Source organism: Malaya genurostris, chromosome 2, assembly GCF_030247185.1.
Source record: "Malaya genurostris strain Urasoe2022 chromosome 2, Malgen_1.1, whole genome shotgun sequence".
Taxonomy (NCBI): domain Eukaryota; kingdom Metazoa; phylum Arthropoda; class Insecta; order Diptera; family Culicidae; genus Malaya; species Malaya genurostris.
In genome coordinates, this window is record NC_080571.1 from 309,941,630 (window position 1) to 309,954,256 (window position 12,627).

At 38.0% G+C, this 12,627-nt stretch overlaps 1 protein-coding gene across 1 annotated transcript in view; it reads right to left on the minus strand.

Annotated features, from left to right (window-relative positions):
- LOC131431081 (protein Wnt-6) overlaps positions 1 to 12,627 on the minus strand; it is a 63,300-nt gene that overhangs the window by 23,605 nt on the left and 27,068 nt on the right. The window contains exon 2 of the mRNA XM_058596558.1: positions 918 to 1,153. Coding sequence (XP_058452541.1) covers positions 918 to 1,153 — 236 coding nt within the window. The remainder of the gene's footprint in view (positions 1 to 917; positions 1,154 to 12,627) is intronic.

A 12,627-nucleotide genomic window follows, 5' to 3' on the forward strand; every position in this document is an offset into this window, starting at 1 on the left:
TTCACAAATTGACAGGTAAATTGTCTCCACATGGCCGATCAGCGAAGACTAGAAGAGCGCTGTTTCAGCAATCGATGTTAAAACACACCACAGTACAGACCGATTTCGAGTCCCAAGCCAGACCGTGCTGCCTGTGGTAGTAGGTTTTGCTTGATCCTATTTTGTGCGGACACGACACGCCAATCACCAATCGACTCAGTCAGGGGCTTCTGCTACCATCGCCATCGGCGGGCGCTGTTAGGGAACTTTGGCTACCGAGTTGCAATCAATTTAGTCCGAGATAGTCACAGACGACGACGGATTACTGACGGGTGAATTGACTGGTTGACACGAGGCTGAAACTTGATCAAATTTGTTGCGTTTTGCGTGCGGTTGACAGTTGCTGCGAGAAGTCGATTGGGGTTTTGTGGTCATAAGACGGAGCCGGACCGCAGTGCGTTTGTCGTGTCTCCGCAAATGGGCATAAATTAGTGTCGCGAGTTTGTTTCCATTCGGTTAGAAACGGCTGCTAGAGGGCATGTAGTTTCACGTTGTTTCGCAACACCTGAGTAATTTGTGTCAAGTTGGAAAACTATTGGTGCGATTGGTCTCGGTGCCAGAAATTTCGTTAATGACATCGGAGAAACACCTTAACATGGTGAAGTTTACCAAGGAATTCACCTTACCAAGAGACAAATTCGAATACAAATGGTAATTAGTTGGAGCTAAAAGTGCTAAATGATTCAAGAGTTTGGATTTTTTGGAACCAATATGTAAGGTTTTTTTTCTTTTTCTGAAAAGGAGCGTTTAAAATTTAATTTCGTTCGGCTTCAATTTAGTCGAAGGAAGTTTCCTGGTTATGTTTCGTAAAACTAATGAACATGGAGAAAACTTTCTTTACCATTAATTTTTTCCTTCCAAATTCATACGTTCCTTACCTCGCATCAATATCCTCCGCATGCTGCGCTTGATCGTCCACGAACAGTTCCACATATTGTTACGGAATTGATTCTCGCACTCTCGAAATCCTAAATTTATTCCCCGTTTGATTTCCTTCATCAGGGAGGTGTCATTCTTGCAGATGTCGGCCAGCTTCCCGGTGAGCCGCTTCGTTTTTTTGTGTTTATTCTCGCAGACCTGGGCTGGATCCAGGAGAATGTTGCTGCCTTCGGCCCTGATGAACATGGAAATGAGACAAAACGGAATGAAAATAATCAGACCAGACGTAACGTTACGCAAAGTGTATTTCGAAAATCAACGGAATGACGTCTAAAAATAAGACCGCTCATAATCGTTAAATTGCAGCTATAAAATCCCAATTACTACTCATCGCCCTCCATTCCCGATTGGACGGGAAGCACCGGCAGAGTAGCTGAGTATTACATTGAGTGAAACAATTGTCGATCATTACCAGAAATCATTCCAAGATTAGAGGAAAATAAAGTTGAACTTGCGCTGAAACGGTGAGAAAGTAAATAGTCGTAAAACTCTAGTTTTTGTTTGTTTACAATAAATAATTTCAATTTAAGTAGGTTTTGTACATAGTCCAGAAATCATTGAATCATGATGGGGAGTGATCTTAGCAAGTGAATTGTTTTTTTTTAGCGTTTTAAGCAGCAGATATTTGAAGAATCTGACTTTAATTAGAATAGGCTAAAAGTTCCACCAGATATCCATCGAATGTCTTTATGAGGATAGAAAACATCGAAGTAGAATGTCATACCTCTTAACGTTTTTATTGCCTCGGAATCAGGTATGCAAAACGAGTTGCGGTTGAATGAGAATTCGGCTCTCACACTTGACCTACGGATCACGAAATCAACGATCTCGGTAAGGCTTTGCGTAAACGCACGTGCAACATTGTAGCTACACAGTCCCAGATCTCTCTCTCTCTCTCTTTCTCTCTTTCTTTCTCTCGATCAATGGTTACCTCACTTCCTACCAGTGACAATTCCTGGCCAGTAGAAATGCGTAATCACACCGGCTGATGCTCTGCTTCGGGTTTTATGTATTCCGTGATCACATCTCTTCGTCTGCTTAATGCTGTTATTCCTTTTATTTCGTAATAAAAATAATAAAGATTTAGATAAAAATGAAATCATTCTTTTACGGGTAAAGCGTCCGGAAGATAGCACACTTAGTGCTGCGTCGAATCCAGATCGTTTGTGTGTTTTGTGTATTTTTTGTGGAATACCTTTTTATGGACCATAAGCCTCCACCGACGCGACATGTCCATTAAACGAAACCGTCACGTGGCGCTCTGAGATACGTGTTCTGAGATTCTTAGAAGTTGAGAGAAAGCGAACTCAGGCAGTATTCTGCGATTTATTTCTCTTATATTCAGCATATGTTCTTAAGAATGAAATCACCCAATAGCAAAAAGAAACAGGGTTAGACCAAATAAGCGTTCGAAATTGTCTGCATTCGGTAAAATTCGATTTCACTCTGAACTTAACAATAAAATGACACTATTGTGTTTTGTTCAGCATAAATATTTGACATGACTGTGCTTGCATCCATTGTCAAATACTTATTTCTGATTGAAGAAGTTTAAATCGCTATAAAATATTTACGCGGAATAATTCTCTATTTTATTTTGATGAGAGGCATAGTAGAATGCTTTACATAGCAAAAATCCGAAAAAAATATTACAATACAATTAATTTGTCAAGAAATTTCATGTTTTTTTATCAGAGAAAATCAGATTTTCATCACTGTCATTTGGAGGTTTTTGAGACCACATGGGATTGTGCAAAGTGCTCATGACTATTCTATTTACTTTTACGTTTCGTCTTTGACTCATCCGTGAATTAGATATTTATGTTGAAACACTACTAATGCACTCATTATTCAGTTCACATGTACTGTATCAATTATTTTAAAATGCATATAAAATCTTTCACTAAACGCCATCTATAGGACCTTGTTTAGTATTATTCGAAATTTTTCCCATTTTGTAACCATTGTATTGTCTTTCTAATGTCGTTTTTCATTGAGAACACTCGTGGAGTGTTTTGCTCGATTCGTGCATTTTTCGTGCAGTCGGGCAATCAAAACAGGTGCACTGTGTTTCATTGATTTGCACCGCACGAAAATAATGCACTTTAGGGGCAATTCGCGGGCAACTATTTTGCACCCGTTTTCTTTTCAGAGCAGCAATCGTGCAAACCAAACTTTACAAAACCGTTTCATTGATCAACTGGCAGGGCAAAACACTGGCACCTAGCGAGTGGAATCAAAGAAAAACGACATAAGTTTCTGTTTCCCCATGATACGATAGGTTTCGATTTGACGTAGTTCGGGGCAGTTTGGTGTATTCGTATTTTGGGGAACAAGATGCTACTCTAGCACACTTTACAAACAGTGTCATGATGCTGAATCCATCAAAAATAGCTGATTTTCATTGCATTCAAAACGACAAAAGACACTTTTGAAAGTATATTGCCTTATAAATTTTACCATTCCGCATTTCCTTTTTTTTAAATGGTCATCCACTACTGGTGTGAAACGTCTGTACCGACGAGCTTAGAGCAATGAATCGTCATCCAGCGACTGTATCTCGCCAATATTTCCGCGTAGAGCTTTCTAGCATAGGATTTGAATTTTGTATGCGAACATCTGGTCACCCAGATTTTCTTCTGTCCTTCAGGACGCAACTGTGCGAAATGTCACCCTTTTTCACAACATTGTACTGAAATGTTTTATTTTCGAGAAAAAATTCAAATAATGAGGTGGTTTACACTATTACCACAACCCTTTTCTAAATCTTACATTTTGCTGTGACAAATTTGCCATTTGCCAATATTCACTGTGAAAAATTTTTTGTTATGGTTTAAGACTTTTCCCCCTATTCCAGCAGTAGAAGTTTTGAGCGTTGAATGACAAAGCAATGCTTGGGAGCAACGTAAAGCACAATTTTTTATACTGTTACATACAATTGTTTCTAAGTACCAAAAAGACTGTGTACAGCATCCTTTTTCATGACTCGGACTGATTTTAGCATGGTTCGTTTTTGGCAACATAATCGTTCGAATACGACTTATGTAAACCAGATGATGGCAGCATTTTCGAGTTGAAAGCGATTCCATAATTATATTGATTTAAACTACTTACAGCAATAAATGCTGGAAGAACATAACACCCATATACCATTCCAATCAGTTCGTCGAGATCAGTAAATGCGTGTGGGACCAATAATTTCACTCAATTTTCTCGGAGATGACTGAACCGTTTTCTACAAACTCAGATTCATATGAAAAGTCGCATGCTTCTAAACAAAGTTCCTGAATTATGTTTGGATCCGACTTCTGGTTCCGGAACTACAGGATGATATGTGAAACGAAATTAAAATTTTGTAACTCATTTTTCTCGTAGATGGCTGAACCGATCTAAGATTCAAATGAAAAGTTTAAAGATCCTATAAAACATTTGGCTTTTTAGTCAGATCCAACTTCCGGTTTAGTGGATATCTATTTCACATAAATTAATCAGGTTTATCGGGTTTGCAGATTTGGATAATCGATAACCAAATAAACTTATTTCAGTTTTAGTGGTATTCAGTTTTCGATGCGGATTTAATTCGTATTACGTTTTCTCAAAGATGTCTAAACTGATTTTCAAACATTTTGAATCAAATGTAAGCTATACAGCTTTTCAGGTGAATTTAATTGACTTCGGCTACACCGATTTTCGAATTTCGGTTCCAGTATCGAATCGTTTCTCAAAGCTCAATCGTTTTCTCAAAAACGCCGAATCGACAAAGACAAAATTAATTATTTTATCCAATTCTGACTTCCGATTCTCGGATTAAAAGAGGATAGAAGATGACAATCCCGAAAAGCTGCAAAGTTGGACTCAAAACTATTGCAATACGAATAGGTTTGGGTTATGCTGGTTCCTGAATACCGGCTCTTAAATTACCGTTAACTCTAAAGTGGAACTTACTTCGGCACTTTTAGATTCAAATTCGATCCGATTTGCAGTTTTGACATTACAGAGTAATGAGTGATTAAAACGACAGTCATTAAAATAATGTCATGAGAACTGAAACACCGAAGAATATTCATGCAAAAAACACAGGCGGATTGAGAAAAAAAGGTATCATCTCACTGCTAGGTGGATTAATTACGTTTTTTACTGTTCCATTCGTAAATGACCGCATATAAAACAAACGAAAAGAGACGAAGTATTTTCGTTTCTCATTCAAACAAAAGAGAGAGTAATTGCCAATATCACTCGTTCTTCTGTGACAAGACAAAATCAAACTAACGTCTGCAGGGTGAATCAGTAAAATTTCAATTCTCATTCTTTCACCGATATATGATCATTTTCGTCTATTTTGAGTCAATGAAAATGACTTTTATTAGATCTGATACCTAGACGATGCCCCGATCAACAACACTTTATTTTTCAATTTCAATTTCATTTATGTATACAACTTTTATACCACGATTTCTCATTAATTCCAGCGTCAGTGATTGTGATTGGCCTTTTCATTGAAAGCAAATCTTATTCCAGCATGCTTGTTTTTTAATCCTGAAAACAGGTAATAATTACTGGGTGCTAAATGTGGAGACTATGGTAACGAGTTACTTGGATTCAATAACCAAAACTTGATAGTTTGAATGGATTCATTTCGATAAGCGTTTGTTTATCACTGGAGATGTTTGTACATCTCCTGCTTTGTTTTCCACGCTGCAAACTGACTATTGGGCCCATTAACAGAACCTGTCAGTTGACAAAAAAGGAGAAATGAAAAAAACCACAACCTTTGGTTGTAACATCCAGGAAGACATAAAAGATCAATATTTCACTTGACCACGCAAACATACATTTTCGCCCTGTCTTTGCTGGCACTAACGAGGCGGAAAACCGTCGCACTTTTCTTTGATCGCCGCCCTGTCCGGTGTAATGTTGTACCGATGCGGTGAAAAGGGACACTGCAGTGGTGTTTAACCATGATCCGAAGAAAACTGAAAGACAAAAAGGCAAAATATATAACCTACACACAGCGAACGTTACCCCCTCGGTGAAGGAACAGCGAGATGGAAAAATGCATCTGAAGATGCTTGCCTATTTATTCGCCGTCAACCTGAAGTGCTCTTCGAAAGTTTGTTTTTCATCTTTCTCGCCCTCCAAAGTGCATCGAAACATCACCAACATCAAATATTTTAATGCTCAAGTGGACTCATCTTTCTCACTCAACAAAAAAATACGACAATGGGCCACGCCAGAATGATCATCATACCTGCATGGTCGGAGAGGTATAGCTTTTCAAATAAAGTCACCGAAGCGAGTAATTTTGAGTAGTTGACCATGTGCAAATATTAATCCAATAAGCAGTCGGGATCATCTGGGATCGTGTGGAGCAAAATCAATCATCTTCTGGGTCTGGCAGGGTCTATCAAGAGTCTTGGCCGAATGTAGGATGGTGCCGATGGAATGTCCTCTCCGGTGAGTATTTTGCAACCAATGAACAAACCACCCCACCGAAGTGAGTTGCAGCGACGATGGCCAAGATCTGTACCGACTGAAAGGCACGCATTCCATCGCAGAAGGGTCTCGGGAGTAATCCGATACTTTTGCTCTTCAGTTACTGTTACTGATCGATACGTTGTCAGCCGGCAGCGCAAAGGCAGAACGGAACCGATACTCTTGAGAAACACGACATGCCTCGGAGCCTTTGATGGGTGCTACACTAATGGGCAGGACGATCCGACGATTGAAAGTCAATTACTTACCAGAAAGTTTACATAACAAGGCTCCCTTAACTACTGCTGCGCAAGAATAGGCTGAATTCTTTACACTTCATTGTCGGTCGGTTAGACTATAGATAGAGAAAAGTTCAAAAATTTATGATAATTTAACCGTGTTACATTTCACAGATCGTATGAATCAAATGACGGTTAACATCATTTCCATTAGATGTTATTCGTATCCCTGATTGTAGGTATTCTAAATGACCTTCGAAACTTGATTTTTTACTGCTGGCGACCGGCAATTCAGTTGCTTCAAGTTACATTGTATTACGCTGCAACCGCACGACACTGCAATATCGTGGAATTCCATTCGAATGCGTTTTCCCACAAATCGTGGCGTCAGAATTGTGGAAGTGATTTATTTCTCAACAAAGTATTTTTGTTTTCGCTTAATGAATTCGGCAAAAGATATCATATCGCCAACATGAATCTCTCATTAAAGGGTCAATCGATTGATGCGATGTTGTTAATGTACGGAACTCGGTAACAGTATCGTATCGTATCGGCCCGTCGTCGTTCTTGTCTGGGCCTCACGACGGACACAATCGCAGTTGATTTATGGAATAAATGTAAATCAATTGTATCACTCATTATCCTCAACACGGTGCATTTAAATTATCAGTTTCGATTCAAGGGTAAGTGACCGTCCGGTAAGTAAAGGGTAAACTTGTGTAAGGAAACTTTTTTTTAATTCTTAATTCATTCGCATCGCAAGGGTATCATCATAGATGGGTTTCGTTTTCAACTTTTGAGTTCCTAACGGCTTAAATTGAGCATTTACTGTAACTTAGTGGTTCACCTGAAACGTACAGTAAACTGTCAGGTCGACTGTTTACTACTGAGTGGTCAGTCCGTTTCGATCGAGAAATCAGAAATGGTATTCCGATGCAATTGTTATTGAAATGCAAGTAGAGTAAGTATCCAACTTTAATACCTATTTCTGTCACTTTTTACTTGACAAACGGTTCGTTTCTAGAATTGATTGACGTTTCGATCGTTTTTGATAACTTTTTTTCAAGGGAAACGAAACGTTGAGTAATTTTAGAAACAAATCGTTTTCCAAGTGAACAGTGACTGAGAATGCCGTGAACAATCAACAAAGTTAATCGTCCTGTAGTTACAATCACCAAACGTGCATATTGAAATTTGTTTGGCGGTTTATTTCTAACTTCTGAGTATCGTTAGCAGCTCATGTTGAACTGCTATGAAATTTTTCTACAACAAACTATGGGCGCGATCGTGTAAAATTCAGGAGTCGACCATTCGACCGTGTTCCATGAGGAAAAATCGTTCAAGGAGACTCAAACTATCTAGCGGCGAGCTGGCCGAAATAGAATAGTGGAGAAATCCAGCCCCGTGAACGCATGCAAGGGAAGGGCTTACTTCAGGCGCAATCCGAACCTTTCGATTCAGGACGTGTCCAAGGAGGTTAATTCTTCCGTCTGAAAGGTAGGGAAGCACCCAAACCGAATCGATAGATAGAATATTGTGGCCAAATCCCGGTCCAGGAAACTGTACGAGTAGTTTGTGCTGCTCTAATGCATCGTAAACGCCAAGCAAATTTTCGTTCTAGAGTTTTTCGTCGGCTAGTTTCGCCTGGATGTATCGAAAAAAGAAAGTCAACAAATTTGACAAGAATTACTTGGTGCGGCAGGCGATCTGTGGTTCGGCTCAATCAACGGATGAACATATAAAGAAAAATACATCCAGAAGAGCATGGCGAGATCCGGCATTGTGCCATTACGCGAAACTAGTGATGGAATGATGAAACCAACTACGTTGTTTTTGTGTCGAAGGATTAAGTCCTCCACACTCGCCAGTACTTTGCTCGAAACGAAAATCTTTTCAGCGATTATGAGGGCAAAATTTGAAAAAACAGAGATCTCAAAGATGACTAGGATTTGAAAAAAAAGTGTCGAAGAAAGTATGCGACAAAGATGGCTCAAGTGTTCAACAGGATTTGATTGGTAGCGATAAGTCAAAGGTGCTAACATTTACAAGAGAAGGTGGAATAAACCAATTTGGAAAAAAACTTAGCTAATCTATGTTTATCAATTTATCAAGAGTTAAAAAAACTAAAAGGAACAGCCCCATGGGGTTGTTCGAGCCATTAATGTGGAACTTTCTAATGATCGACATTTTCAGTCAAACATTTTAATCAATTGTCACACTTTTGAATCCGTATTTGAACGGGAGTCTGCTTTATCTTTATTAGGAACCAATACCGAACACGCGAGCCCAGGATATAGACTCTGTTTACTTTGATTTGTATTTGTGTTGTAGTCGACCAAATTACATCAATATCCGAAATTAGAGTGCCTATAACCAGAGTGACGACTTCTCATCCGTAATGTTGGCAACAATTCAAAACATTCCATTAGCTTTACATTGAATTGACAGGTCGTTTGCTCGTTTGGAACTGGTAGCTGTCATTCCAAACGAACAGCTGTCGTCACTCTGATTATAGTCACTCTATCCGAAATGTATGAAATTATATCTTTGTAAATACTTACGAAACGAATTTCGATATTTAATCTTGCCTTCGTCAAGCTTGTGTTCAAGTTTTTTATGCTCGCAGTTATTTTTATAGCGTTAAGTTTCTCTACCATTACTACCATTCTGCGATTTAGGTTGAAGCGATAAACTCATTATTAATCATGCTCATCAAGCACTCAAAATTCAAACTGGGTTAGTTGAAATTTTCTCAAGCCAAAACGACATAACATGGAATTTCATCCGAACTCGCATGACACAAGATCAAAGCATACCAATTCAAGCTTTAAATCATTTTATAGCGCTTTCTGTCTAGCTGTTTAACAACAACCTACATCTGGCATGCTACACGTAGGACTGAAATGTTTGCTATAAATTCGTTTATATTTATAGATTCCAACAGCTTCGCTTTTGCATCGATTGACCAATCAGAGCAATGCTTTCCCATTGATATACCTTTTGTTTCTTTTTGATTACTTTCTCTTTCGACTATATCTGCGTTATTATACAAACGTTCGTTACATATTTGGCGCTATTAAAAACATGGGAATATTGTCTTTCATTCTACATGAATATTTTGTGAGTACAGGGTCCGGAGTGTAACCAATTAAAAAGGCCATAAATACAGTTTGGAAAATTACTTTTACTTAATTCAAAGTACAAAATGTGTAAAAATAATACAAAATTCAGAATCAATTCACTTTTGCTCGATATGACCACCTTTTGCCTTGACTATGGCCTTGAGACGGTCAAAAAACGAATCGCAAGCTGCCCGAATGTGACTTGCAGGTGTATTTTGGCCCACTCGCGGACAATAACTTTTTTCAGCGCCTCGAGACTGGTGTATCTTTTAGTTCGGACTTTGCTCTCCAAAATGGCCCAAAGAGAATAATCCATTGGATTCGCATCTGGTGAATTCGAGAGCCATTGTGTGGACGTGATGAAGTTCGGAACGTTGCTTTTCAGCCATTCTTGGTTCACTCGAGCTTTGTGAGACGGTGCCGAGTCCTGCTGAAACGTCCATGGTCTGCCACCGAAATGTTTGTCTGCCCACGGCTTCAAAGCAACCTCCAGAATACTTTCCCGATAATATGATAATCAATATTTAATGATATACAATTAAATACACATGGCTATGAACATTCGAATCATTACGTTGAAATATTTCCAATCAATTGGTGAAATAATTTTACTGATTGAAACTAAACTGACTAAGCTGTAAGTTTTCAAAAGCTGACCACATTTCTACTTGTGTTTGCCCATGAATTTCTGATTTGCACCCCTATATAGATAGCAAAGATGTGTTCTACATCAAAAATCCGACTCAAAATAGATTTTGGGTGTTCATTTTTGTTCAAATTCGCAGCTGTTCTTTAAAAAAACTGTAGTTTTAGTAACAACTTAGTCTATGCACTTGAAGCTCCACAAAGGTAGCTGAAAAAGAACTTCAGTTTAGGGACACTTTAAGGTACCGCAGCAATAATTAATGAGCGACAGATTGAAAAGAGAGGGAATGTGACTCGTTCTGTTTCCGAAAGTTCAAAGATTGAAGAAAAATAAAATTACCGCAGAAGTTGACAAATGTCTGTCAAAAAACGTGTTTTTTAATTCTACTTTTTGTTCGAACTATATTTCAAAATTATACTTTTTATAGATAAAAGTACGTATATAAAACTTCATAAAAACATTTCTTTTTATTTTTTGGAGGGTGTCATTACTTTTTGCAAAACAGAAAGCAAAACAGTTTCATATTCTGTATCGAATTGGCTATGCTCGAAACTGGAATGCATAATTTCTGCCGAGAAAAACCGAGTTTGCGTCCCTTATTTTTTCACTATTAATTGCTAATAACTTTTCATTTGCGACTAATCGTGCCTGTGGGCGCGCACCGTCTCCCCTATTATCTACCAACTTCTCGATCGCGTGTACCCTTGGGACTAATTCTGTATCATTTCTAAGAGTATTTTCTAGCAAATTCCAGAAATTTGTTTTTGAAAATTGTTTGGAGGAACCTGGTCTCTAAGATACAATACACAATTGAAACGAGAAAATACGGTTAGTAATAGCCGGATTAGTGCTTGCCTGTTCGACTAGTTTCAGTCAGCATTGATTTCAAGCGCTGTAAAATTATAATTGTAATTATAAATTGAAGTCTTACTTACTTAATGTATCTTAACGTAGAATATGTATTGGAGATACAATTTTACAAAAATTTGTAGCTTGGTCCATGCCCAGTTTAAACTAGAAGGTGATGCAATAACATTCACTTCGGTTTGTAATCACATGAACAGTGTCGAATATGAGACGTAAATAAAAAATCCCTATGTACGTAATAAATGTTACCATAGAAGTGCGAATACATGATCTTTCCCTGAGATCACTGAGATTTACATTCGAAGAGATATGTCGCAGTACGGAGAGATTATTAACGTCGAAATAAAGAAGGTGCCAGAATTTCCTTCCTGTTGATTATTTCATAACCATTTGGGTAGATGAAATTGCAGTTTTGGAATGTTGTCAGTTGGTTGATGAAGTCAGCAAAAGGAAAAACGAAAATCCTTCTAACTTCACCTGAAAACTATAACATATTAAATGACAATGGAACGTCACTTGTGTTAGTTAGTTAAGTGAACGTATACAACACAAAACAAGAATTAATTACATGCCGGATTCCAAAGTGCTGAATTGATTCTGCAATATAAATGTTGTGATTTCTTCTGCGAGTAGTGATGCCTTGGACATGTCATGTCAAAGTAATTAAAAATTTCTGACGATTGAAAATTACCATTGAAATGAAGTGATAGTATTCGTATTTTCTCTAAAGTTAATCACTAACATTGTGTTCGTCAACTACATACTTGAAAACGGAAGTAGAAATGCTCTTCCAGCGAGCCATTCTCCAGGTAGAATAAAAACTGATGTGACTGATGATCCCAGAAATTATAATCTATCGTCGAATTTCTATGTCATCTATGATTTGAGTGTTAAAAGCATAAGCTACTTAGGCAAAATTACGTTGTTTAAAAGGTGTATTTCACTACCATTTCAAATAAGAAATGAATTCAATCAAACTCTGCGAAAATGAAACATCCATGTCTAGTCTTTCAAATAAAACTTGAATTCAATTACATTACATCGCACCAGTGCAATAAAACTTATTCCATACAATTCAAACAGAATGTGGCTCACTCTACCGATAACTCTGCTACAGTAAACTTAACACTCTAGCACACACAACGTTCGCCGTTCGCCGGGCAGCATTCAATTCTTCATTCGTTTCTCCATTGTCAGTTGATCTGTCAAAATATTTCTTTCAGTTGAATGAGAGAGCGCCCTTTCAAATGAGGTTGGTGTAAGCATTCAAATTGGTTTAAGATAATAGATGAAAGTTAAACCG